The following is a 27,669-nucleotide window of genomic DNA, read 5'->3' as shown; positions in this document are numbered from 1 at the left end:
TCAATTCTCTTCTTTTTTTATGTATACTCATTCTGCTCATGATCTCAACTCAATCTTATGGCTGTAAATATATTCCTTTTGATGAATATTAACATGTTTTATCTCTCAACTTAGAATTCCACTCAATCATTGACCTGACAAATCTATACATTCAATTGGATGCTTACTATATACTGCAACTAAATATGTCTGAAACCATACTTCCGATTTTTCCTCATTCTTTTCCTAGTCTTCTGCATCTTGATAAATGGTTTTTCCATCTTTCCAACTGCTCAGATTAAATCAATCTTCTATAGTTCAACTTTGCACAAAGTCCACATTTAACGTAATTATAAACCCCGTTCTCCTACTTTCAAAACTTAACCGGTCTTCTGCTCAATTATTCTTGTACTAACATGCCAACTGGAACCACCCACCATCACCTCTTTTCTGCATTATCATAACTGCCTCCTAGTCTCTCCACACCAATTCTAGCCTCTCCATGTTATATTGTCATCAAAGATGTGAGAATGATACTTGAAGAAGGTAAATCAAATGTTACTTTTCAATTTAAAAATTTCTTTTAAATTTTATTTCCCCCAAATCAAAATTCTTACAATAGTTGACAAAGTCTTACTGAATGTCCTAACATCTTATTTCTCTACTCTTAGAAACCACTGTTCTCTCTGATTGTTTCCAATCTAGCACACATATCTAGCACACACATAATGCCATAAATTCAATATCCTAAGAATCATAAGAAAAAAAGAATTTTTTCCTTTGTTTTGTTTATTTGTACTCATGAATATACATAAACATAGCATACTCTGGAAACAGAAAACTTTCATACATTTTCATGCGTTTTCTTTTATATGAAATGAACTTCAAAAAATAAAGATGGTGCCGCCAGCAGGTAAACCTGTACCTGTGGGGCGAGTGCATCAGCAGCTTGATGATGCCTTCAGACTTCCAGATACCCCAAAATTGCTGCTGTGCCTTTGGCCAGACCCCAACAACTTGGGGCCAAGTTTACCAAGAAGTAAATGGTCAAAAGTTAGGTATGTGGGAGACACACCCATAAACCACCCCCGGCTCAGCTATATAAGCTCATTTATTGGCCTTATTTCAGAGACCTATAAATCTCGAAAGAGATCAAAAGATGCAGTTAGGGCCTGTAGCAAAGAGGTAGGTGGGAACCCATGACTGAGAGCCCAAGGTTCAATTGGATCAGGAATCAGCCTCCTCCCCCTAGGTCCCCAGTTTTCCAGTAGCTTGGCAGTCACACCCACAAACTGCCCCTGGCACCATGTAATCTCATCAATGGCCAAGACCTAGAGACTATAAACTAAAGCTCCCAAAAGAGAGTGCCACAGAATGCCCTGATCCCATGCCAGACTGTATTCACAGGGGCATCTGAGGGGAGGGGGGGGAAACGGGTTGAGTTTCCCTCTCTGCCCCAAGCAGCAGAATCCTGGCAGCCAAAAACCTCCGGAACCCAACCACCGCCATGTCCAAGGCCACTCTTGACCTACTCAAATGAGCCTCACCAAAAGGGCACGAGTCTCACCCAAAACGGGATGAACCTCACTAGAGAGTGGATCGGCAGGAAAACCCAGAAATACGGGAACCTGTGACTGAGATCTCCAAGCCTGCTTGGATTGGGACTGGGATTCCTCTCCCCCGGGTCCCCAGTTTTCCAGTAGCTTGGCAGTCATACCCACAAACTGCCCCAGGAGCCATGTAATCTCATCAATGGCCAAGGCCCAGAGAATATAAACTAAAGCTCCCAGAAAAGAGTGCAGCAGAATGCCCTGACCCTGCGTCAGGCTGTCTTTACTTGGGGCACCTTGGAGGGAATGGGTTGAGTTTCCCTCCCTGCCCCAAGCAGAACCCCGGCAACTGAAAACCTTCAGAACCCAACCGACACCATGCCCAAGGCCACTCTCCACGTGCTCAGATGAGTCTCACCCAAGACAGGATGAACCTCACCAGAGAGCATACTGGCAGGAAAACCCAGATATGCGGGAACCCATGACTGAGACCTCTAAGCCTGCTTGGATAAGGACTGGGCCTCCTCCCACCAGGTCCCCTGTTTTCCAGAAGCTTGACAGTCACACCCACAAACTGCCCCTGAAGCCATGTAATCTCATCAATGGCCAAGACCCAAAGACTATAAACTAAAGCTCCTGGAAAAGAATGACACTGAATTTCCTGGACATTATATTCTATCCATAACAAGCAATACAAAACAAATCGTTTAGCATTGCCTTTTCGGCAGATTTGAGTGGTGGTGAGACTGTTAGGAAAAAAGACAGGGAAAAAAAAAAAAGGAAAAAAAAGTTAGTAAAAAAGACAGAAATAAAGATAACATTTAGGAGAAAGCACAAACTTATCTGTATAAAAATTCAAATTTCAATATTATTTTAAGAAGCCACTATTATTACAAATGAAATATATTTTACAAGTAAAAAAATAGTTCTTATCTTAGATATATAAATAGAACTAAGTATATAAGAAGAATTTTAAAAATCCTTAATAGCGGATGAACATTTCAAAGAAAAAATGAGCAAAGAATAAGAAACGTAATCCATTGGAAAAATAAAAAAGAAGTTAAAAATACAATTAGTCTCTAATCAAAAGATTAGGAAAAAACGAGCATATATCAACCTACTTAAGTAAACAAAGTAAACAATCTTTTTTACTTGCTGTACTTTTATTTTTCAATCACTCAACTGTGCTCAGGGCTTATTCCTGGCTCTATGCTCCTGGATCACTCCTGATGGTGCTCAGGGGACCATATGTGGTGCTGGGAATCAAACCTGAGTTGGGCACATGCAAAGCAAGCACTTTATGCTGTACTATCTCTCTGGTCCCCTTTTTGTTTTTTGTTTTGGTTTGTTTTCAAAGTGATTAAAAAGATACCATTCAATAAGCAGTCTCAGTCTATGTATAGGCTTTACTAATTTTTAGAGAGCAATTTGAAAATATCAATTTCTTAAGTGTACAGTTTAATCCAGAGTTTTCACTATTACATGTATATTTCAATGCCACAATTTTAAAAACTGTACATGTAAATATTCCTACCGTAATGCTACTAGCAATAAAAATTATCGGAAATAGCCTATATTTGATAACTAAATTAGTTTAATATAGCTTTATTTAAATCTTGTACAGCCACACCATAGAAATTTATGTAGGTTTTAATGACTAGTATGAATGTTCTAAGATATGATGCTAAGGGGGGGAAAAAAGCTCAAAAACAACTTGTGTATCTACTATGATTCTTCCCTCGAGGTTAGAATTTTAAGAATTTTTCTCTTACTTTAGTTTTTTAAATTTTGTATGAACTGTGTCTCTCTGTATATATTTAAAAATAGAAAAAATAATAACTTTTGTTTGGAAAAAGTGTGCTGTTAAGATACACAGGAGGCTACCTCTATACAGAACTTAAAAACTTGGGTCCCCAAAACAATAGCCACAAAAAACAAAACCCATCTGATGGTGTTGTGAGATGGGATGGGTGGCATGCTGTGCTAGGGACAGAATCCAGAGTTTTGAACATGCAAGTTTTGAACATGCAAGTTACATACTCTACCACTTGAGTAACATCCCTAATCCTGGGAGCTTCAACTTCTTATTTGTAGTCTCTGAACAATCAGGTGGACACAATGCTCAACGCGCAGTTCATTATATTCTGCAGATGGTTCAAACTACAAGACAGCCCATATTTTTGATAAATTGTATTCAACTGCAAGGTGGTAGAGCTCTATTTTAATTTGATTAGACTATAAAGTTTAGTAACACAACTAAGAATACAAATACATATGTAGAAATCTTTTTCAAGTGCAATAAACTAATATGTCAATGAAGTAAAACAATTACCTATCTCCCTTTGGTTTTCTTTTCTGTAGTGTCTTTCCTTTAGGTCTTCTTTCACTTCCGACACAAGGGCTCCCACCAGGTCCTGTTACCCGTATTGATTCAAGGCCTTTGGAAGATTTTTTAAATGTGAATTCCACTGGCTCTCCTTCCTTTAGGCTTCTAAATCCTTCCATGAATAATTTGCTCTGTAAAACAGAGAGGACAGAAAGTGATCACTATTATCAGTACATTATATATTATCTACATAATTTCGAATTTAACATAGCAAGATATTCTGCTACAATTATAAAGTATAAAGTATATTTTTAGGAGCTCAAGGATTTTATACCATTTTAAGGTTTTCTGTTGTAGGCTCAAAGAGAGATAGTACAGGGGTAAAGGCACTTGCCTTGCTTGTGGTCAAGCCCAGTAATGCATGGTCTCCTGAGCAACATATAACCCCTAAAAACCACAAGAAGAGACCTACAGGACTGAAGAGATACTTCAGAACTTAGGCATTTGCCTTGCATGCCTGGCCAATGCCAGAACAAATCCTGGCACCACATATGGTCCCTTGAACACCATCAACAGTGATCCCTGAAGACAGAGAGGAGTAATCCCTGAAGACAGAGAGGAGTAAGCCCTGAGCACCTTGGGGTATGGCCAAATCTCTCCCAACCTCCAAACAAGTTTCTATTTCAAAACTTGTTGGGACAATAAAGTAATTCATTGAAGCAATGTGGTAATACTTCTAAAAATGCAAATGTGCAATGTATTCTTTGACCCACTAATTCCACTTCAAGTAATCTATAAATATACAGAAGTGTTCAAAGAGGGTCTAGCACTAGCTGATAAAATAGCAGTATCTTAAAGACTTCAAGATACTTCTATTAAATAAAAAAAATTGAATAAAATTAACTAACTTGATTTAAAATTTAACTGAATAAAATTAAAATAGGATTAAATTTAATTACTGAAGTTACATAATGCAACACTATCCAAGCCATTAAAAATCTCGTATGCTGGGAGATATCTCAGAGGGCTGAAGTTTGTTTGGCATGTGGAGCCCTGGATTTGAGTGCTGTCAACCCATGGTCCTCTAAGAAATGCTGGTAATGGTTTCTGAGCAAAGAAGGGTGTGGCAAAAAGGGGGGAGACAAACTGCCTGATTAATATGGCAAGAAAAATATACAATATTGTTAAGCTAAAAATGAAGGGTAAAGAGTAGTGTACCTACTAGAATAACACTTACATAAAAAAAAAAAAAAAAAAACCACTGAAGTTACATGTTCATTTGTGTAGAGACACACACCAGGCTTAGAGATGGGTTTTGGAACAACTAAAAGTACATCATAAATGACAGGTGTCTTTTTATAATTTGAAAGTAAGGAGATTTTTGTAATTTTTAAAGGTGATTAATTTTCTACAAAACAAAAGGTTTCCTGGATGCAAAATAATAAAACCTTGGTTACAAATATTAATTGACTCTTCTGAACTTCTTTTTTAAAGTCTGAATGTCAATTCAATACACAAAAATTAATTAATCAGTTTTATTATTCTTCAAACCTCTTGTGTATATTTAACAGATCTAATTTGTAATATCATGAATTTGTTGACAAAAGGGAGCAAAACCAAATGATAGAAGATATAAGACTACTCCAGTTCTTTCTATTAACACCTGTGCAACAGCCTTGAATGAGAATTTTTTTCCTTTGCTTTTCCATAAATTTAAGAAAATCGAGTTTCCACATGTGTGTTCTAAAGAACAATGCTTACAAAAAATATGTTCATGATACGAGAATTTTGTGTTCAAGTAAATTTTTAAAATGTTATTTAATCTTTCTCTTTAGTTGAGTCATTAGCACTTTAGAGTTTCAAAAGCTATGGACTTTTCTCCCTCTAAGAAATGAAAATTAAAATCTTTTTAAATTACATTTAACATTGCAATTTCCTGACCTAATTGATCCCAGAGACCTTTCTTTCCTTCCCCCCCCTTTTTGGGTCACACCCAGCAATGCACAGGGGTTACTTCTGGCTTTGCACTCAGGAATTACTCCTGGCAGTGCTCAGGGGACCATATGGGATGCTGGGAACTGAACCCAGGTCTGCTGAGTGCAAGGCAAACACCCTACCCACTGTACTATCACTCCAGCCCTGAGACCTTTCTTTCTAAGTACAAATGATGACTATACTAAGAATGGAAGTATCTTGGCCCCTCCCTCAGGCCTCCCTCTGGTCACCAGAGTGAGCTACCTGGTCTCCTAAACACTGTTTTGGTGGAGAAAGGGGTGCATCCCCACCAAATATAGAGGAAAAATACATAAGCAGGTATTTTAGGGGTGTCCCTGAGAAGTACCAAGGACTCCATTAAGGACCACTGCCAGCAATAATCAGCCCATTAATAAAAGCTGAATTTAATGTCTGGGCATTAGTACTCAGGGGACCAGGCAGTGCTCGGGATGGAACTATGGAACTCTAGGCTTCCAGACAGGCAAAGATCAACAATCAACAATCTGTCCAGCCCAAGAAGGGTGTGTGTGTGTGTGTGTGTGTGTGTGTGTGTGTGTGTGTGTGTGTGTGTGTGTGTGTAGGCTTCCAGACTATGGAACTCTAGGCTTCCAGACAGGCAAAGATCAACAATCAACAATCTGTCCAGCCCAAGAAGGGTGTGTGTGTGTGTGTGTGTGTGTGTGTGTGTGTGTGTGTGTGTGTGTAGGCTTCCAGACAGGCAAAGATCAACAATCAACAATCTGTCCAACCCAAGAAGGGTGTGTGTGTGTGTGTGTGTGTAGGCTTCCAGATAGGCAAAGATCAACAATCTGTCCAGCCTAAGAAGGGTGTGTGTGTGTGTGTGTGTGTGTGTGTGTGTGTGTGTTTGGGGAAAGGGACACTTTGGGTCCACTCTGTGGTCCTAAGAGCTATCCTTGACTCTCTGTTCTGAAATGTTTCTTGGCTGTGCTCAGAGAACCAAATGTAGTTCAGGGAGTTCGAACTGGGGTCAGTTGTATGTACAGGAAGTACCTTACCTCCTATACTACCTCCTTTGCCTGTTAAGTCAGCAGTTCTAAATACACCTATGATATGTTTAAGTTTTCTTTCTCTAATAAAAAAAATCATTTCTATTTTTATTGTTCCTAATTAATGGGTGTACTATCAATATTTTATTTCATTTTCCATTCAATGCTCTTAAATATATATCACTTTTAAGAGAGCTTATTAATTATGATTTAGGCTTGGGTCTTCGAAATTGCAAATAAAATTCTGGTTCTTATGAAACACAAAGCTATGCCTACACTTTTTGATGGTGTAGGCAATGCTTGGGGGTTACTCCTGGCTCTGCACTCAGGAATCACTCTGGGCAGTGCTCAGGAGACCATCTGGGATGCCAGAGATCTAACACAGTTTAGCCGCATGCAAGGCAACCACCCTATATGCTTTACTATTGCTCCAGTCCATGGCTACTCTTTACAAAACTCTCAAAGAAATTTTTATTTTGTCATAGACTACTTCAAAAACAACAAAAAATGAATGAAAGGTAATTTAGATTATAATATTAGCCAAAAAAATAGTAACCCTATAAAACTATTATAGGGACCAGGGCTATTGAATAGCAGGTAAGGAGCCTTGCACACATGACCTGGGTTTGATCCCTGGCACTCCAAATGGTTCCCAGAGCCCCACAAGGAGTGACTGCTGAATACAAAGCCAAGAGTAAACCCAGAGCACAGCTGAGTATGGTCCCCAAAAACCAAAACAACAACAACAATCACAGCATTGAAAGTATAAGTCAAGTATTTACAGAATACACTCTTTGTAGGGCTGGAGCAACAGCACAGATGGTAGGGCATTTGCCTTGCACGCGGCCAACCCAGGTTTGATTCCTCCATCCCTCCAGCAAGCTACCAAGAGTATCCCACCCGCACGGCAGAGCCTGGAAAGCTCCCTATGGCATATTCGATATGCCAAAAAACACTAACAACAAGTCTCACAATGGAGATGTTACTGTTGCCACTAGAGCAAACAAGGGAGGGACAGTACTACAGTGCTACACTCTTTGTAATTATATCAAAATTGCTGCTACAAAATGAGAAATTTTAAAAGATGAAAATTTGTATTTCTTCATAACAATAAACCTCTCTGACTTCAGAGTATTTGGAGAAGCGAGAACAGAGTTGTTACTCTGGGGTAATTCTGGTTCTATACTTTGGGGCTACTCCAGAGGTGCAGGGGAACTATGAGATGCCAGGAATACTACTGAGGTCAGCAGTATGCAGTGCAAGTGTCTTAATCTCTGTAATATCTCGTCGACCTAATATGATTATTTCTCAAAAGTACCTTCATTTATCTAGCCACACTGGTTTCAATCTTTAGTTTTACTCAAGCTACTCACTGAGTCCATTGTTTGCTTCATAATCTGTTAAACTTGCCCCAAACATCTAACAGGATTATCATGGCCTGATTTCAGGTTCTATCTTATACTTAAGTAACAATAAATATATTAATGTAAAATAAAAAACTGGAGCCTGAAGAGGTAGTACAGTGGGTAGGGCACTTGCCTTGTACACAGCAAACCCAAGTTCAATTCCTAGCACCCCATAAAGTCTACCAAGAACTGCCAGGAGTAATATATCAGTACTGATATAGGAGTAAGCCTAGAGCACTGGCAGGCATGCACCAATAAATAAATAAAATGAAAACAAAAATCTGAAGGGAAAAAAAACACTAAAATAAAACATGGTAGGAGTAAGTGATCTCTGAGCACAGAGCCAGGAATATTATATTAGGCCATATATTAGGCCATACCCTGCAGCCCTGAGTATTGCAAGGTATGGCCTAAGAACCAAAACCAAACAAATAAAAATGTTCTTTACTGATCTCTGATGAATTCTCTTCCATAGTCTTTACATACCTTAATGTTAGCCCTGAACACATCTTACTGTATTAGTCTCCTATCTCAGAAATCTATATTATTCTTAGGTTAATAGAAGAGGCCATTCATAATCTTGCCTCCAGTTCTATTTTCTACTTTCCTTCTCATTATTCAGATATACAACTCCTCCACTAATAAAACCACCTAACTTTTCTTCCTTGGACCTACTTTAAAAGCCTCATCACTGTACTCCAACTTAAGCCAGAAGGAATGCATTCTACTAGCCATAGCTGCTATCAAAATAGTACTTAAGATTCAAGGCACAGTCCAAATAATCCTTTATGCAATCAGCCTCAAATGCTTAAGTTGGAATTTTTCTCTTCTTTCATTCACTTGACTCTTTTGAATAGTTTTTACAAAACACTGCTGTGTAATGCAACAATCTAGGTATGTCTTGTTGCTAATTTAATTTTTCAGCTATATCTTTCCCTGAGAGCTAGGAATTGCGCTAAGTATCTTAGCCTATTGCCTGCAAATAGCTATCACTGAACAGAAAGAGGGGCTAGAAGGAACAAGCAGAAGGGTCTTCTTTGGTGGTAAGACAGCAGCAGAATTTTGATTATAGGAGTGGTGATAATTACACAAATACAAAGAAATAAAAGTAACCTCCCCCCAAAAATCCTGGATATTATAAACCAATTATGAGTCAAACAATTTTTTAAATTTCTTATACTCTTAATGTTAGAGTGATACTATGTAAGGTACTTTCAGCATAAAGCTAATAGCAGTGTAACAATCCATGGTAAATAACATTATTTCATAATTCCAATCAGATGTTAATATGGACCTTTTTTTTTTTACTTTGGTACCATCAAATAATGGGAGGATTGATAGCACAGTGGGTAGGGCGTTTGCCTTGCACGTGGCCAATCGGGGTTCGATTCCTCTGTTCCTCTGAGAGCCCAGCAAGCTACTGAGACTATCCTGCCCGCATGGCAGAGTCTGGCAAGCTACCCATGGCGTATTCGATATGCCAAAAACAGTAACAAGAAGTCTCACAATGGAGACATTACTGGTGTCTGCTTGAGCAAATCAATGAACAACGGGACGACCGTACAATAGTGCTACAGGGCTATTTTCTCTTATGTTTTCTAATTATCCTCATTGCTATATGCCTCTGCTTCTCCAAACCAAGAACATAGATTTACAGCAATTTTTGTTTTAATCTATATTAAAAGACTAAAGTCTGAACTTTTGGTGTTATGGTCTACAGTGTCATCTACAAAATTTGTTCTGTAGAAAATAAAGGTCTATTATGTATAGGGGATAAGTGCCCTTACTGAGTCATTAAATGAACAAAGGAATGGGCATATAGAAAAGCATCTAGAATTTGATGACATTTTTACTAAAATATCATGCACTTACAATGAGGCTGGCAATTTTAAATAGGTACATAATAACTGAACTAACAATCCCAGCAATAGATTTCTGTGCAATGCTGGGAAAGAACTCCAAGTTCAGAATGAAAGTGCTTTGAAACACTATATACACATGTATACAGTGTGTACATGTGTGTCTATACACACATACAGATGCATACGTGTATGTGCATGTAGATAGGCACAGGCTTTTTATTTCCTTGCTATATTTATATTCCCTTTTCCCAATTTCCTTGCTATATTCCATTTCTCCTCACTGTATCACTATATCACTGTCATCCCACTGATCCTCAATTTGCTCGAGCAAGCCAAGTAATGTCTCCATTTGTCCTAGCCCTGAGATTTTAGCAGCCTCTCTTTACTCTTCCTTCCCAAAGGTGCCACATTAGAGGCTCTTCAGGGTCAGGGGAATGAGACTCATCATTGTTACTGTATTTGGCATATGAATATGCCACGGGGAGCTTGCCAGGCTCTCCTGTGCAGGCAGGAAACTCTGGGTAGCTTGCCAGGTTCTCCAAGAGAAGGCTAATTTTCTGGTAAGGAATGTAAATTATTTTTTTCTGTTTCTTGCCTTCAATCAGGTGACCAGGGCATCTGGGGGTCACCAGGTCCAGGATAAACAAAGAGTGACTATTACTTAAAATTTCCTTTGAAAGAAGAACATGGAATCATGAGAGTGGTCCAAACGCTGTATTTTATTTTGTCATTTCTACCCTGGGGTATAACTAGCAATAGAATGACCTCTGTTTATATGTAATTCTTTCTCCAACTATATTAGAAAGACAATCTTTCCTTAGTAAAGCTTTTATACATGATTTACTTTAGATAGTTATTAAAACTAACAAATGAAACTAAATACATGAATGAAAGAATTCATATATTAAACAAATGAAAGGAAGAATTTGTTTTGCAAATATTTCATACTTAACAATATAATTTTTTAAAGGACAGAGAAACAGGTTATAGAACTAAGGCACTAATCTTGCAGACTAGGGTCAGAAGTCACCCCTGAGCACCAATGGGTAAGGCAAAATAAATAAATAAATAAATAAATAAATAAATAAAACAACCCAATGTTACAATGGATAATATTAACAAATCTTCATAAAATTGATTTAAGTGCACCATCAGAAAAGGCTGGAAGACAACTCTGAAAATCAAAATAGGCATTATTATTTTAACAATCAGTTGAACAAATCAATTAGTATTTTGCTAACATTCTCTAATTTTTTAATTTTATTTTTGGGTCACACTCGGAGATGCAGAGAAGTTACTCCTGGCTTATAGAATCAAGAATTACTGCTGGCAGTGCTTGAAGGACCATATGGGATGCTGGGAATCGAACTCAGGTCGACCGTGTGCAAGGCAAATGCTTTATCTACTGTGCTATCACTCTAGTCCCCTAACTTTCTCTAATGTAACAAGTATAAATTTAAATGAGTCTCTTCAAGTAAATATAATGAGAATCTAATTAAAATGTAAGTGTATTCGAGTTCAATAAAGCTGTTCGACATAGGTATTTTTTAAAAAAAGATTTCTGGGGCTGGATAGATATTACAGCACATAGGGTGCTTTTTATAAACAAAGCCCACTGGATTCAATCCCCAGCATCCCATATGCTCTCCCCAGCACTGCCAGGAGTAACTCCTGAGTGCAGAGCTGCTGGGTGTAGCCCCAAAACAAAATTAAACAAGAGATTTATGGAATAACATAATTCAATTAGGTTGAGGAGTTAAAAAAAAAACTTAATGGAAACTAAAATACATTTAATTTCCTTTAAACATTTTTGGTATGCAACAGCTATTTTTATCTGAAAGTGTTATAGGGAACACTGCAACTAAAGAATGTGTGAGCACCGCAGCAGAAAACATGAGTTCCAGAGAGCACATGTGTGAGAATCACAGCTACTACCAGAGAGCCCCACAAACTAAAAAAGGGAACCCACAGCAAGCACGGGTACAAGCATAGGTAAAGGAATGCAAAACTTGGCAAACACCATAGTCAAGCATGTATGATACCACCAAAAGAGGAGCTGGAGAGATAGTACAGTAGAGAGGGCATTAGCTTTGCCTGCGGCCCACCTAGGATTAATCCCCAGCACCCCATACAGTCCCCTTAATCCCTGCCAAGTGTGATGCCTGAGTGCAGAGTTAGTAGTAAACCCAGAGCACAGCTGGGCGTGGTCCATAAATGAAAAAGAATTTTTAAAATCAAACCCAAGGATTAGCCTAATGAATTTCAGGTGCTCATAGAAGGCTTGTTAGTATAGTGTGAGACAAACGGCAGCTTATTATTTCACGCTGCAGCAGTAAATGTATGTGCTAGTTCTACATCCCCTAATTGCCAAAAGTGAAATGAGAAAAGCTAAATAAAAACCTGCATGGGGGTGCTGGAGAGACAGCACAGCGGGTAGGGCATTTGCCCTGCAAATGGCTGACCAGGGTTCAATCCCCTGCATTCCATGTGGTCCCCCATGAACTACCAGGAGTAATTCCTGAGAGCAGAATCAGTAGTAACCCCTGAGCATTGCTGGGTATGACCCCAAAACAAAACACCTGCCAACAGTAGGGCACATTATAAGAGAGAAACACCTTAGGAAATGTGAATTTTTATTTTATTTTTTTTATTTTTATTAGTGAATCACCGTGAGTTACAGTTATAAACTTATGAACTTTCATGTTTGCATTTTGTTTATATCCCTCCACCAGTGCCCAGTCCCCTCCCCCAATGTTCCCAGTATCCCTCCCACGCTCCCACCCCACCCAACCTCTGTGGCACGGCATCCCCTTTTGTTCTCTCTCTCCTTTTGGGTGTTGTGGTTTGCAACAGAGGCACTGCATGGCCATTGTGTTTGGTCTATATTCTATTTTCAGCGCGCACCTCCCATCCTGCACGCACCTCCCATCCCGTGCGGATCCTCAAACCACACTTTACCTGATGTTCCCTTCTCTATGCGAGTTGTCCCTTCCACCAGTGTGTGGGGCCAGCATCCAAGATTTGGAGCCAACCTCCTGGTACTTATCTCTATTATTCTTGGGTGTTAGTCTCCTATTCTGGTCATTGAAGACAAGGTTGGCAAAACTCTCCATGACTGAAGCTATTGGTATATTCAAAGATGACATGCCAGTGACCAACCAAGTGGAAACAGAGATAAACAAATGGGACTATATTAAACTAAGAAGCTTCTGTGCACTGCAAAAGATACAGTGACCAAAATACAAAGACAATCTACAGAATGGGAAAGAATATTCACCGAATACCCATCAGATAAGGGTCTGATATCAAGGATATACAAGGCACTGGTTGGAATCTACAAGAAGAAAACTCCCAACCCCATCAAAAAATGGGGGATGGAAATGAACAGAAATTTTCTCAAGGAAATGTGAATTTTTTATGAATAGTAAGCATTCTTTTCCCCTTTATTTCAGTTATATCTCACCAACATGGAGCAATAAGAGGCCCATAGGAGATTGTACCCCAATAGTAAAGGGAAAAAAAAGTTTGATACAAAAAGCAAAAACAAAACAAACTGATTCATTCATTTAAATTTCTGGAACATCCTACATTATTTAAAAAAAAAAATTTCTGGAACAGACAAAACTGATCAATGGAAGGGAAAATAATAGCTATTGTCTGTAAGAGCAATAGGTGGATACAGATATTTAAAAGGAATTTTCTAGAATGACAATGTTCAATGTCATAGGAGTGATTCAAGTTATAACAAAAGTAGACATCTGTCAAAACTATTTAACTATACATTCACAATTTGCCTATATCAATTTTACTTTTAAAAAAAGTACTGAACTCTAGGGGTTGAGATATATCTCAGTAGTAGAACACATGCTTTTCATGTGTTAGGCATGGGTTCAATCCCTGGCAACCAAAAAAGAAAAGAAAGAAATTGAACTTTTGTTAATGACATGCATGCCAAAGAATTTGAGCAGGAAATGCATTGATGTGTGTAACTTCTTTTGAAATACAACAAAAAGATAGATTAATGGATTCAAAGAGAGATAACCAATATAGTTGTATGAAAGAAGTATAAAAACATTAATTTTACAATCTAATGTTTAGCATAATGATATTTGCTGCTAAAATTCTCAAATTTTTCACTTAAAAACATTGGAAAAATATGTATCCGATGAATCTGTCATTCATGAGACATTACATTGCTATACTTAAATATAACCGAAAATAGTAATAAATAGTTTATTTATTTATCACTACATTCACCAAGTATCACTACATTCACCAAGTACTTAGTAAGACCAGTGGATATGTGACATTATACTTGGCATTACAATAAATTTTTCTAAATTAATTAGTCATTTACAGTCTGGCATTTTGTAGTACTTGCATAATAAAAAAAGTAAATAAGGTGTTACCGATTGTTATGACACTGAGAGTTAGTAGTGGAGTAATAGCATGGGTAGCACTGTAGCATTGTACCCCCACTGTTCATCAATTTGCTCGAGTGGACACCAGAAACGTCTGCATTGTGAGACTTGTTACTGTTTTTGGCATATCGAATACGCCACTGGCAGCTTGCCAGGCTCTGCCATGAGGGCGGGATACTCTCGGTAGCTTGCCGGGCTCTCTGAGAGGGACGGAAGAATCGAATCCAGGTCGGCCTCGTGCAAGGCAAATGCCCTAACCAATGTGCTATCGCTCTAGTGTGGGTATGTGAAGCTAAATATCACTTGTCACTTGTCATCCCATTGATCTTCAATTTGCTCGAGCAGGCGCCAGTAACGTCTCCATTTGACCCTGTCGCGTGCTAGTGTAGTCCAATGATATCTGCTCGCTCCAAAAACACGAAGAGTCTCAAACCATTCGTTCAGGGTTTTGACGAAGAAGTCTGACCATCTTGTTGGTGGGCAGCCACGCGGTTGTTTTGATGTCCTGTGGAATCTAGTTGGTAACAGCTCTAGTCCAGCAGTCATCTCCAAATTAAATTACGTGTCTGGCCCATCTGATTTTTGATGCCTTGGCAAACGAGACAGCAGTCCTGATTCTTGATCTTCAATGGAAGTCGGAATTCTGAATTCCTTCTCTCACTTCAGTGAAACATGATATTCCAAGCATGGCTCATTCGAATCCTCTTTGGGATACCCAAATAGCGTTCTCATCCTGTTTTTGTAGGGCCCAGGTCTCTGAGGCAAACGTTAATGCGGAAGAACGGTGGAGTCGAAAAGATGTGCCAGGAGCCAGAGGTTCTTCATCCTCTTAACCACTGCTTCAATGCTCTTGAAGGCATTCCACGATGCTCTCTTCCTCCTGTGCAGTTCTGGCGCCAAATCGTTCCTCATGTTGAGTTCTCATCCAGGTACACATAGCTGCTGCATTTGGAGATATTCGTTCCACTGAGAGCAAATGGAACGTGAGGGACTAGTTTGTGTTTTGAAGCTAAATAACCATTTTGAAGTTTGAAGCTAAATAATCATTTTAAACCTTAAAGCTTTCATTTGTTTTCTATTTTCTGACAAAAGCAGGGCATAGAAAAAAAGAGGTATCAAGTTATTACACTTAATGTAAAATAACTTCCATTGTACTAACAAAAATGAATTCTTCAATGGTTTCTAGTACGCAAACTTTAGCTTCAAATCATTATTCAGGGCAAGAGAGAGAGCTCAAAGTGCTTTCCAAGTGAGAGGACTGGGTTTGATTTCCAACACTGCATGGTGCCCCAAGCATTCTGGGGTGATCAGTTACCCTCCCACCTGCACAGAGCTTGGAGCAGCCCCAAACACACCTCTGGGTCTGGCCCTAAACACCCCCTCTCCGCGGTTCCCCTAAAAAAAAAAGACATTCAAAGGCGGCAAATCTCATCTACAACAATTGCTGTAGAGCTAGTCCTTTTTAAAAGTAAAATCTGTCCAATCAAGCATGTGTTTCAAGTAAACTTATCAAAGTGTTTGTATGATTGCTATCCAGAGACAATTGAATTTTCAAAAGCGGAATGAAAACAAGCTGCTAATCTAATTTTAGTGTAATTTGCACAACTTAATGGTTTGGTAAATCGAATTATATCACTTAAAATTATGTACTAAATTGAATATTACAGTAAAACAGGCACAAATGGATAAAGTTTACAGCTAGAGCAATGAGCTGCTACAAAGACTTACAAAGATACTATCAGCAATACAATGAAAACAAAATTTGAACACAAGGCACAAAGTAAAATAAATTTGACTGAAATTTTACGTGACAGAAAGACACTGACGTAACTGAAATGTTTTTAATGACAACAGAGAATAATTTACAATAAATTTTTATTTTAGCAGTTCAGGATAACTAAAGGAGCAGAGCTCATGCCCAGCATACTTGAGGTCCTGAGTTAAATACCTAGCACAACTGTGTGGTACCTGAGCACCTGAAGCAACCCCATTAAATTATTAATATAACTATTAAGAACTATTTAGAAATCTACACATTTATTTTCAACAAAGAAATAACATTTAAGTTAGCTGAGGGACTTGGTCATTTAAAAATCTTCAAACTGGCACTTTGTAATTCAAGAATATAAGAATATTAAGAAGTTATTAAATACTGTCAGTGACTAAAGACAAAAACCTAAAAATTCTATACTCTATGAAGCTTCTCAACATTTTTTTTAAATAAAATGCTACTGCAAAAGTTTCCATCTTTCATAGAGTAAAAATGTTTCTATTTTCGCTACCATCAGTAAACAGCAATTTCCAATAAGCTGTCAAGGGTAACTGGCAGTATTTAAATTCAAGTCACAGAATTTGAAATTTCAAAGGAAGCTAAGCATCTCATTCTTGGATGACGTGTATGTGTTTGGGGGGTGGGTGTAGGTGTGTGATATTCTAGATATTAAAATATCTAGAACCTTTGAGAACTTGCATATGTGGCCGGCTATTGCAGAAGTCATTATAGTTGTCACAACTATTCTGGCTGTGCTTTTCTTTGGTGTAAATTGCAACCTTGCACGCCCTACTGTGTTTTAAATTAGGCATGGACACATGACTTCCATGGGTCAATAAAATGTGGAAGAAGTGGCTTGGATTCTTTTGGGTACAAGCTCTTAAATCTAAGGCAAAAATCTATCGACTCCCCTTTCCTGCCTCAACAACAATGGAAGCAAAATGACTTTACAGTGTGACTTCTGAAATGACTGTGAATTTTGCAAGTTTTGTAAACTACACATGGAGTGTGAGAAGAAAAAAATTTCAATTTTATCTACCATGCAATTTGAGACTGTTACCTAAACTTAATCTAGACCAGAGCTCCACAAAGTGGGTGATTCTTTTATTTAGGGATGGGGGATACTGGAATGAGCCAAGAAAACATAGTAGTGTAAAGTGCAACTGGGAGGCACTTGTTTTGTTTGCTTAAAGAAGGAAGACTTCCAGGAGTGTGTATGTGTATGAATGTGTGTGTGTGTGTGAGTGTGTGTTTGTGCACACACGCTAGGAGACAACTTACTGACTTTTATCTGAAAAGAAGGTAGTAAGGCAGATAAGTTTGGGAATTTCTTATTTAGATGATCCTGAATAAGACAAGAAATCTAGAAGCCAGAGAGTGAAAAGAAACTATAATACTGTCCTATAGACTGGTGAGTGGAATCGAGGATTTGTACTGGATAGCAATCCATGCAATGTGGCATTTAAAGCATTTGGTAAAGCTATCACATGACAAAATGGTTAAGTCATATGAAGAAAGCCAAGATTATCTGATACCTTAACACAGGAAACAGGACAAAATCATGTATCACTGCATCACTGTCATCCCGCTGCTCATCGATTTACTCGAGCAGGCACCAGTAACGTCTCTATTACACTCAGCCCTAGATTTTAGCAGCCTCTCCTTACTCGTCTTTCCCAACGACTGAAGGCTCTTTCAGTCAGGGGAATGAGACCTATCGTTACTGTTTCTGGCATATTGAATATACCACAGGTAGCTTGCCAGGCTCTGCTTGTGGTGCGGGCAGGATACTCTGGGTAGCTTGCCAGGCTCTCCAAGAGGTATGTATATATCTGTTACTGTATTTGGGTTTTTTTGGGGAGGTTACACCCGGCAGGGGTCACTCTGGCTCTGCACTCAGGAATTAACCCTGGTGGTGCTCAGGGGACCATATGGGATGCTGGGAATCAAACCCGGGTTGGCCTTGTGCAAGGCAAACATCCTACCCACTGAGCTATCACTCCAGCCCCTGCTACTGTATTTGGGATATAAATACTCCACAGGGAGCTTGCCAGGCTGTCCCCAGTGGGCAATAGACTCTCAGTAGCTTGTCAGGATCTCCGAGAGGGAGAATTAGACTATTAGATGCTGCTTCCAAGAGCTTGGTTTTAGTCTCTGGATTTTGGCCATTGATGGGATTACACGGGGCTGGGGGCAGTTTGTGGATGTGACTGCCTAGCTACTGGAAAATGGGGGATCTGGGTGGGAGAGGTCCAGTCCTTATCCGGGCTGATATCTTGGCCCTGGGTCCCGCACACCTGGGTTCCTCTGCCAGTTCCCCTATGCATGAGGCTCGTCTGAATGTGTGGAGAATGGAGAGTGGCCTTGAGCATGGCCATGGCTGGGTTCTGGATGTCCTCAACTGTCGAGGCTCTGCTCCGGGCTGGGAGGGAAATGCAACCAATCCCCTCCAAGGGGCCCCAGTGAAGACAGCCAGGAGATGGGGCAAGAGACTGCATTGCTCTCTTCCGGGAGCTTGGTTTGATAGTCTCTGGATGTTGGCCACTGATGGGATTACACAGTGCAGGGGGCAGTTTGTGGGTATAATTGCCTAACTACTGGAAAATGGAAAATCATGTAAGCAGGAAAAAAAGAGTAATAAAAGGCTAGAACAAAACAATGAAGGGAGAAAAAAAGTCTTAACTGTAATTAACATTTTCAGATAAAAATCTCTTAAAGATTAAGTGGGATAATAATATTTCAATCAAACTTGGGGGGAGGAGGAACTGAATATTCCAAGAGCAAAGAGACAAAAGTAGTCAATGAACTAATAAAAAGTTTACAGCATTCAACAAGAGAAGTTGTAGAAGAACTAAGAAAGGATGAGAGAATTCTACTGAAAATATTTATTTGAATTTGGGGGGGTTGGGGACCACACTCAGCAGTGTTCTAGTTTCTCCTTGCTCTGTGCTCAGGTATGACCTCCCAGTGGTGCTCAGAGGGCCTCATGTGGTGATGGGGAATCCAATCTGGGTTGTGGCTATCACAGTCACATGCCCTACCCCCTAGTCTATATATTATTAGTAGAAAGTCCAGACATACTATCCCACAGAAAAAGAATTCACAGTGTGAAATAAACTAGTTAGTGAATACCAGCTAAAATAATTAATTTAAAATTGGTTTTCTGTAGGGAGAAAAAGTGAAAATAGGGGAAGAAAATAGCAGATTGGTTTTCCTCAATTTCTTAGAAAAGAAACTATTTGATATTTTAACTATATGACATTTTAACAATAACTTTCAAAAATTCAATTTTAAAAAACTGATAGGGGCTGTAGCGATCGCACAATGGTAGGGCATTTGCCTAGCATGAAGCCGACCCGGGTTCCATTCCTCCGCCCCTCTCAGAAAGCCCAACAAGCTACCGAGAGTATCTCATCCGCATGGCAGAGCCTGGCAAGCTACCCCTGTTGTATTCGATATGCCAAAAACAGTAATAACGAGGGACCAAGAGGATGGTTCAGTGGTTAAAGCATGTGGTCATGATGCTGCACTGTTTGTCCATGCTACTCACTGACTATAATACATTCTTCTTCATAAGCGAAGCGTCCAGTCTCACAACACTCCTATATTCATTCTTTCCCTCCTTTTCTTTTCTTCCCTTCCCTCCCCAGTCTTCCTCCACTTCCTCCATTCTACTCTTTCACTCAGTTTTCTTTATTTGGCAGTGCTGAAATATTTACATATAGCCCAAAACCTTATACCTTTCAGGTACATGCCTGTGCCCTCTAAAGACTGAGCTACATGCCTAGCTCTAATTGCTTAGGTAACCATGTAATGCTATGGATCCAACCTGGCCCTTCTGTGTGATTTAGCTCTAATATGCCTAGCTCTAAGTTACCTCTAAGTTATAGTTCAAATGTCAAATGTCAATGTACAACCAAGCACAGTTGTACAAGTGATGAATGAACTGTACTGATCTCTAGAAATCTTAAACAAAGCTTTAAAACAAAGTAAAAGTAAGCATTTTCTAGTTTAAAATTTTAATTTCTGTATGAACCAATGAGAACTGCTAGAGATCAAACAAGAAAAAAATTCAAAAGTCCAAAGTACTATGAAGTCACGAAACAATGCAGAGTTCCAGCAGTATAGTACACAAATCTTTTAGATGAGTATTTGTTCCCAGGAACTATACTCTAGTTTTGGATAAAGCCCTGGAAACATCTAAGGCAAAGTCCCAGTTACATTACTATAAATTATTCTAAATAAGCAGTGGGGGGTTGGGGGAGGGAGAGAATACAAAAAATAATAATAATCTTAAGGGCTTGATTAATTTATGACTATGCAATATGCTTTATCCTTCCTCTCCGTTCTCTACTTGTTTAAATACCTGTTTAGAAAAATCATCTTCTACAGTCAGAGAATGGGATCAAAAGTCAGGAGTACCTGCTCTTCATACAGAAGGGCCAAGTTGGATCTGTAGCATCACATGGTTACCAAAGCACCCGGGAATGGCATCCAAGCACTATACCAGAGCCCTGAACTACTGGGTATGACCCAAATTTTCAAAAGAATTACTAGGCCAGAGAGACATTATAGTGGTAAATGCATTTGTCATGTATACCACCGACCCTGGTTTAATCCCCAGAATTGCACGGTCCTCTAAACATCTTTTTCGCTCAGGAGACCATGCACAAAGTTGAAAACAATCCTCTATCATCACTGGCCATGGCCTAGTCCCAACCCTTACAAATTCTTCCATTCTCCAGCACAAGTCCCTTTCCCCTTAGGCTACTGATAACCAAAATTTTCTAATATTCAAACCTAAAGGATATTTTGGAAACAAACTTCCTCTCTACAGCTGAAAGCACATTTGCAGTGATTGTGGTCACTGGTCTCTGGTCATTTTTTTTTCCACCTGACTCTTTGAAGACCAACAAAAGGATGGATGAAAGTCAGAGGGATGGGTAAAAAAGGGATGGATAAAAGATGGTGTGACACTATTAGTTACTACCATAAATAAGCCAAGCAAATGATTTGCAGACAATAGAAAATAAGTCCAGGTCATGAAATAATATCAAAATAAATGCCATTTTCACATTCTTATATACATATAAGAATGTCTGTATATATATATATATACACACACACATATATATTTCTTTTTGGGTCACATTCAGTGTTACACAGGGGTTATTCCTGGCTCATGCACTCAGGAATCACTCCTGGTGATGCTCGGGGAACCATATGGGATGCTAGGAATTGAACCTGGGTCAGCCACGTCCAAGGCAAACGCCCTACACACTATGGTATCGCTCCCGCCCCACATTCTTTCTTTTTTTAAAAAAAAAGATTTTAAAAAAGATTTTAAAAAGATTTTTAAAAAGATTTCCAATTAAGTTCCAAGAACAAATAGTTTATATATGTCCCAGGATCAGAGTTCGTAGCCACACTTATAGATCCACACTATCTTCCTAGCTCCTATGTAGCCAAATTCTTTGTTTGTGGGTCCCCCAGTGATGCTCAGGGCTTATTCCTGGTTCTGTACTTAGAGGTCATTTTTGGCTGTGCTCAGGATATAGTATGTGGGGCAGGGAATCAAACTCGGGCTGGAGCTGAAGTAGTCGCTTGGAAGGCAAGTGCCTTACTTCCTATACTTACCTCCTATACAGGGTAGACAATTTCTATGTGTTTTCTATTTTTTCTTTCTTTTATCTTTTCCTTCCCTTTTTTTTTTTTTTCTGTCGTGTGGCCATACCCAGTATTGCTCAGGGTTTACTTCTGGCTGTGTTCAGGGATCACTCCTGGGGAGAGATTAGGCGATTGTACAGGGTGCCAAGAATCAAACCTGGGTTGGCTGCATGCAAGATAAGGGCCCTAATGGCCCTAACTGTCTCTCTAGTCCCCTGTAGGCAATTTTGGTTTGGGGGGGTAGGGTGTGCAGCTCAATCACAGAGCACTTGATTTGCATGTGTGAAATCCTGGATTCAATCCCTGACAATGTAAAAACAATAAAAACAACAACAACAAAAGCTAAAATTATATTTTTCAAACTCAGATTGTTAAATTATATTAGAAGTGTCCTTGATTTTCTTGAAAGTATTTCAAGGATTATTGGGAGAGAAGCTGGGAATGACCTTACTACTTCAACTGAGCAGCCTTTTCTTTGTTTAACATAGTTTTTTACAAGACTGGTGAAAGGATAGGAGAGGTGGGTGCATGTGGCTCCTAAAAATATGACCTTATTGTGTTCAATGCACTAAAAGAAATACATGTTGTTCAAATGAAAAATAGAGATATGAAATGTGGAGATATTGGATCTCAATGTTAAAACAGTTAACATTTCCATGGAGGACTCCCTTGGGATGGGAGATGCGTGCTGAAAGTAGACTATAGATCAAACAAGATGGCCACTCAATACCTCTATTGCAAACCACAACACCAAAATGGAGAAAGAGAACAAAAGAGAACACCCTGCCACAAAGGTGGAGTGGGGTGGGGGGATGGGATGGGAGAGGTGGGAGGGATACTGGGATCATTGGTGGTGGAGAATGGGCACTGGTGGAGGGATGGGTACTTGAGCATTGTATGACTGAAACACAAGCATGAAAGTTTGTAAGTTTGTAACTGTACCTCACAGTGATTCACTGACAAAACAAATTTTAAATAAATATATAAATAAATAAAAACCATTAACATTTCTTTTTTTTTTTTTTTGGTCTGTATGAGAAAATAACAAATAGTGACAGTGGAAACAAAATGGTTTCTTTAAAAAAGGTCATTGAGGGATGATGGGATGTCAAGTGATTTTTACCTTCTGGTTATCTCTCCCCAAGCATTGCCAGTGGTGAGCAGCACGACATCACAGGGTCCTAACACTGAACTGTCAGGCCTAGTTAGCCCAGAGTCATGGGAAATGGCACTAGGCCCCCTGAGCACTGCTTGAGAGCCCCCCCCACGCGACCCCTGTCAAAGAAAAAAAGTTCATGAATTTTACATCTCTATTCCAGTTGAACTTAATTTTTTATGACTGAAATGCAGTCTCAGAATTTCAGTCATACATCATTAAATTCTACTCTCGTGAACATTAATCATTTCTAGATCTCACTTCTTATACAATTTTTAAACATGAATCACTTCTTTAATTATAAATCATGAATTAAGACATGTTAATTTTTAACAGTTACAGTACAGACTAATTTGTATTAAATCTTGTGTCTCAAACTATTCTGCATTTTGGGGCTGGAGCGATAGCACAGCAGGTAGGGCGTTTGCCTTGCACGCGGCCGACCCCGGTTCTAATCCCAGCATCCCATATGGTCCCCTGAGCACCGCCAGGGGTAATTCCTGAGTGAAGAGCCAGGAGTAACCCCTGTGCATCGCCGGGTGTGACCCAAAAACAACAACAACAAAAAAACCAAAAAACTATTCTGCATTTTATTAGATAGATAAAGTTCTTCAATTTTACAGTATAAAATTGTTAAAAACAATCTTGGAGGAGTTTAAGCTCAAAGGGCTCATAGGTGGTAATAGTTTTGTTTTGTATGCAGGAAGTCTGGATTCAAGCCCTTCACATGATCCTTAATGCAAAATCAAGAATGACTCCAGAACACCAAGCTGCGAGCACCCTGTTAAAAAGGTTGAGTACAACATTTTTAATAGGAACCACACCCAGGGGCTCAGCCAGGCAGTGAGGATCTAAGAGTTTAATGCTCAGTACAAAGTTTACTGCCTGGAGGACACCAGGGTTATGCCTGGGGATCCCTGGGAAGCAGGAGCAAAGGGACATGTGTGGGTGTAAGGATCAAATTCAGGGCTTTACACATGCTGCACTACATGTGCTCAACTACTTAGACAATTTTCCCAGTCCTTTTGGGCTTTTCCTTCATTCAAAGGAATAGTAATAAAATAATACTTCAGAAAATAAAAGTATATTTTAATGCTCTCATAAGGCAAAATAAGAAGGAGGCAATGTAGCAGTATGCTAGTGCTGGCCTGGACCAGGTCAACAGAAATTACTATTAAATTTGCATGAATTCCAAGGATCAGTTACTAAATATAGTCATTCTTCACCACAACCCCACCAACATTGGATAGAATACAATGTATCTCTAAGAAAGAACAAAATTATCAATTTGTTGCAACATGAATTAAACTAGAGGATATCATGCTGAGTGAAGTCAGTCAAAATGAAAGAGGCAGATGAAGAATGATTTCTAACGTATAAGGGACTTCAAGATACACAGCAAAGTAGCAATAAAGATTCAAAGGCAACACAAGGGGGTATTGACCCACACAATAAATGGTCAGGAAGGGGACTACATTCCTTTCGGGAGGGAGATGGGTACAATGGTGATAAGTGTGGTGTTGGAACTATGCCCATGAGAAACCATTATGAATCACTGTCACTGTCACTGTCATCCCCTTCCTCATAGATTTGTTCGAGCGGGCACCAGTAATGTCTCTCATTGAGAGACTTATTGTTACCGTTTTTGGCATATCCAATACGTCCAGGTAGCTTGCCAGGCTCTGCCATGTGGGCTCCATACTCTCGGTAGCTTGCTGGGCTCTCCGAGAGGGGCGGAGGAATCGAACACGGGTCGGCAGCGTGAAAGGCAAAAGCCCAACCTCTGTGCTATCGCTCCAGCCTGACCATTATTAATAGTATTATAAACCTAAAAATAATAACATAAGTCATTAAGTTATAGGGAGCTGGAGGGGCTGGAGGGGCTGGAGAGATAATACAACAGGTAGGGGTTTTGCCTTGAATGTGGCTTAACTAGTAACTGTACTCTACACAGTATCCTTGAACACTGTCAGGAGTGATCCCTGAGTGCAGATATAAGCCTTATTCATATCCTTGTGTGAACAAAAAACTAAAAATAACAACAAAAAATGCTATAGGGGGTAGAGAGAGCACTCAATTGGCCAAGTCATGCTTTGTATGCAGAACACCCAGGTTTGATCCTCGGCACCACTGTGCATTAAGCATCACTGGAAACAACTCCTGAGCACAGAGCGGGAAGAGCCCCAGCACAGCCAGGTGTGCCCCAATAAAATAACAAGGTTATAAAAAGAAGCAATTATGTAAAAAAAAAAAATAGCAAAAATAATCAGCTATTATTTCCTGATCTTTTCCTTACAATTACTATTGCGCATGTTCTTCTTTTTTTTTTTTTTTTGCTTTTTTTTGGGGGCGGTCACACCCGGCAATGCGCAGGGTTACTCCTGGCTCTGCACTCAGGAATTACTCCTGGCGGTGCTCAGGGGACCGTATGGGATGCTGGGATTTGAACCCGGGTCGGCCGCATGCAAGGCAAACGCCCTACCCGTTGTGCTATCATTCCAGCCCCCTATTGCGCATGTTCTTGAGGCTTTCTATTAATGTGTACTATATCTGGGGAGTCACTGGGTATTTTATTACACCTCCACATTCACTGACATCAATTTGTAGCTTGAAATTAGTCATGGTAGAACTATCTACATGAAAATTGACAACTTCTACAATTCAGGGCTTGTATCTATTATTTTATATTTGTCTAGGCATTATGGGAAGTGATAGAAAAATGCTAATAATGTCAATTAATTAATAGTTTTGAATGCTGTTACACTGAAAATAGCTCCAAAGTCCAGTAAATATTCAAATAGTCAGTATTCAAACACCGTCTTATGGGCTTGCTTTTCAAGCCCGTGTTCTGCCTTGAAGGTGTATTACACTTGCTTGTCTCCTTGATTGCCATTTACACTCTGGACAAGTCTATGTTCTCTCTTGAACGCGTACTTCCTCTCTTTCTTTCCCCCTCACATCTTTCTAAATAAGTTTCATTCAATAAAAAAAACTTCCTGCTTCCCTTAAAAAAAAAAAAAACAACTTACTGAAATTCTGAAATATTATCTGTGTTGTTTCATTCATTGTTAAAGAAAAAAAAAGTACAATACTTTTCTAAGAACTTACTTGTTGGGGCAAGGAATAAACAGAGCACATACCTTGCAAGTAGGAAGTCCTGAATTTTATTTCTGGCATTGAATATGCCTTTCTCCCACCACTACCAGCACAGTGAGTGACCCCCTCCCCAACACACACACACACACACACACACACACACACACACACACACACACACTAAATGAAGCCTCTACCCCTCAAAGAGTAATTATACTTCTTTATCAACTGCAAGCATCTATGGCCATAAGAACAAGAATTCAGAAAAAATCAACATAAGGATTCTATGGTAGGGCCAGGGAGACAGCTTAAAAGGCTGGAGTGCATGTTTATTGTATTGGAGTCCTGAATTCCAATCCAGGTGCCAAACAGTCTCCCAAGCACCACCGGAAGTTATTTCTATGCACTGAAAGTCAATTCTCAACAATTGCCCAGCACCCCAAACGGCACTGCAGCCCCTGAGCACACAGCTAAGTAAGCCTGAGTACCACTGGGTATGTCCCAAAAACAGAAACAAAAAAAGGCATTCTGTAAGAATCAGTTTGTCGCATGGAATTTATAACAGAGTACTATGTATTTATTATTATTTAAAAACTGATCTACATCCTAATTATTTTTTAAAGTCAATTATTTTCCAGATTTTCCAGATCGACCCCAATGCTTTCTGGTCCACAAATTACCAAAATATAGTCACTTAGGGGCTGGAGCAATAGCACAGCGGGTAGGGCGTTTGCCTTGCACGCGGCTGACCCGGGTTCAATTCCCAGCATCCCATATGGTCCCCTGCGCACCGCCAGGACTAACTCCTGAGTGCAAAGCCAGGAGGTAACCCCTGTGCATTGCCGGGTGTGACCCAAAAAGCAAATAAATAAATAAATAAATAAATAAATAAATATATATATATATAGTCACTAATAAGTGGTTTTTATATTTGTGCCAAGAGGCCTGCGTCAACCCTCGGTATCACATTGTCTCTGGAGCATTGCTGAAAGTAAACCTCATCATTACCGAGTATACTCCCAAATACCAAAAAGTAGAGGCACTGATAACTTCTAATTGCCTTTTGTTTCACCTTGTAGAAAAAAGTTTAGTTCTAAGGAAGAAGAATTTTAACATTTTTAAGTAGTGAGACATTTTCAAGATGATACTGGATAAGAAATGAAAATATTCTGCTGCAATGTTATTGTGTCTGAAGAGAGGTACTAGTGAGTAAGCATATGAAGCATATAAACTAAGATAAATATTTGCACAAAACTATTTAATTTGCAGCAGAGCAGGCTTTTCCTTTGTTTTGGTTTGGTTTAGTTTTAGGGCCCTGGAAGCTCAGGGGATGGATGTACCACAGTGTGCCAGAGATCTTCAACATGCAAAGCATGCTTTCTACCCTCAGAGCTATTTCCCTGGCCCCACAGCAGAACATTTTTAAATAATAA

General features: G+C 39.3%; 1 protein-coding gene across 1 annotated transcript in view; it reads right to left on the bottom strand.

Annotated features, from left to right (window-relative positions):
• LIN28B (lin-28 homolog B) overlaps positions 1–27,669 on the bottom strand; it is a 126,228-nt gene that overhangs the window by 52,149 nt on the left and 46,410 nt on the right. Inside the window, exon 4 of the mRNA XM_055135961.1 lies at positions 3,862–4,046. Coding sequence (XP_054991936.1) covers positions 3,862–4,046 — 185 coding nt within the window. The remainder of the gene's footprint in view (positions 1–3,861; positions 4,047–27,669) is intronic.

The sequence above is a fragment of the Sorex araneus genome, chromosome 4 (genome assembly GCF_027595985.1).
Source record: "Sorex araneus isolate mSorAra2 chromosome 4, mSorAra2.pri, whole genome shotgun sequence".
NCBI classification, from domain to species: domain Eukaryota; kingdom Metazoa; phylum Chordata; class Mammalia; order Eulipotyphla; family Soricidae; genus Sorex; species Sorex araneus.
The sequence above is the reverse complement of the archived record's forward strand: the minus strand, read 5'-3'. Positions and strand labels throughout refer to the sequence as shown.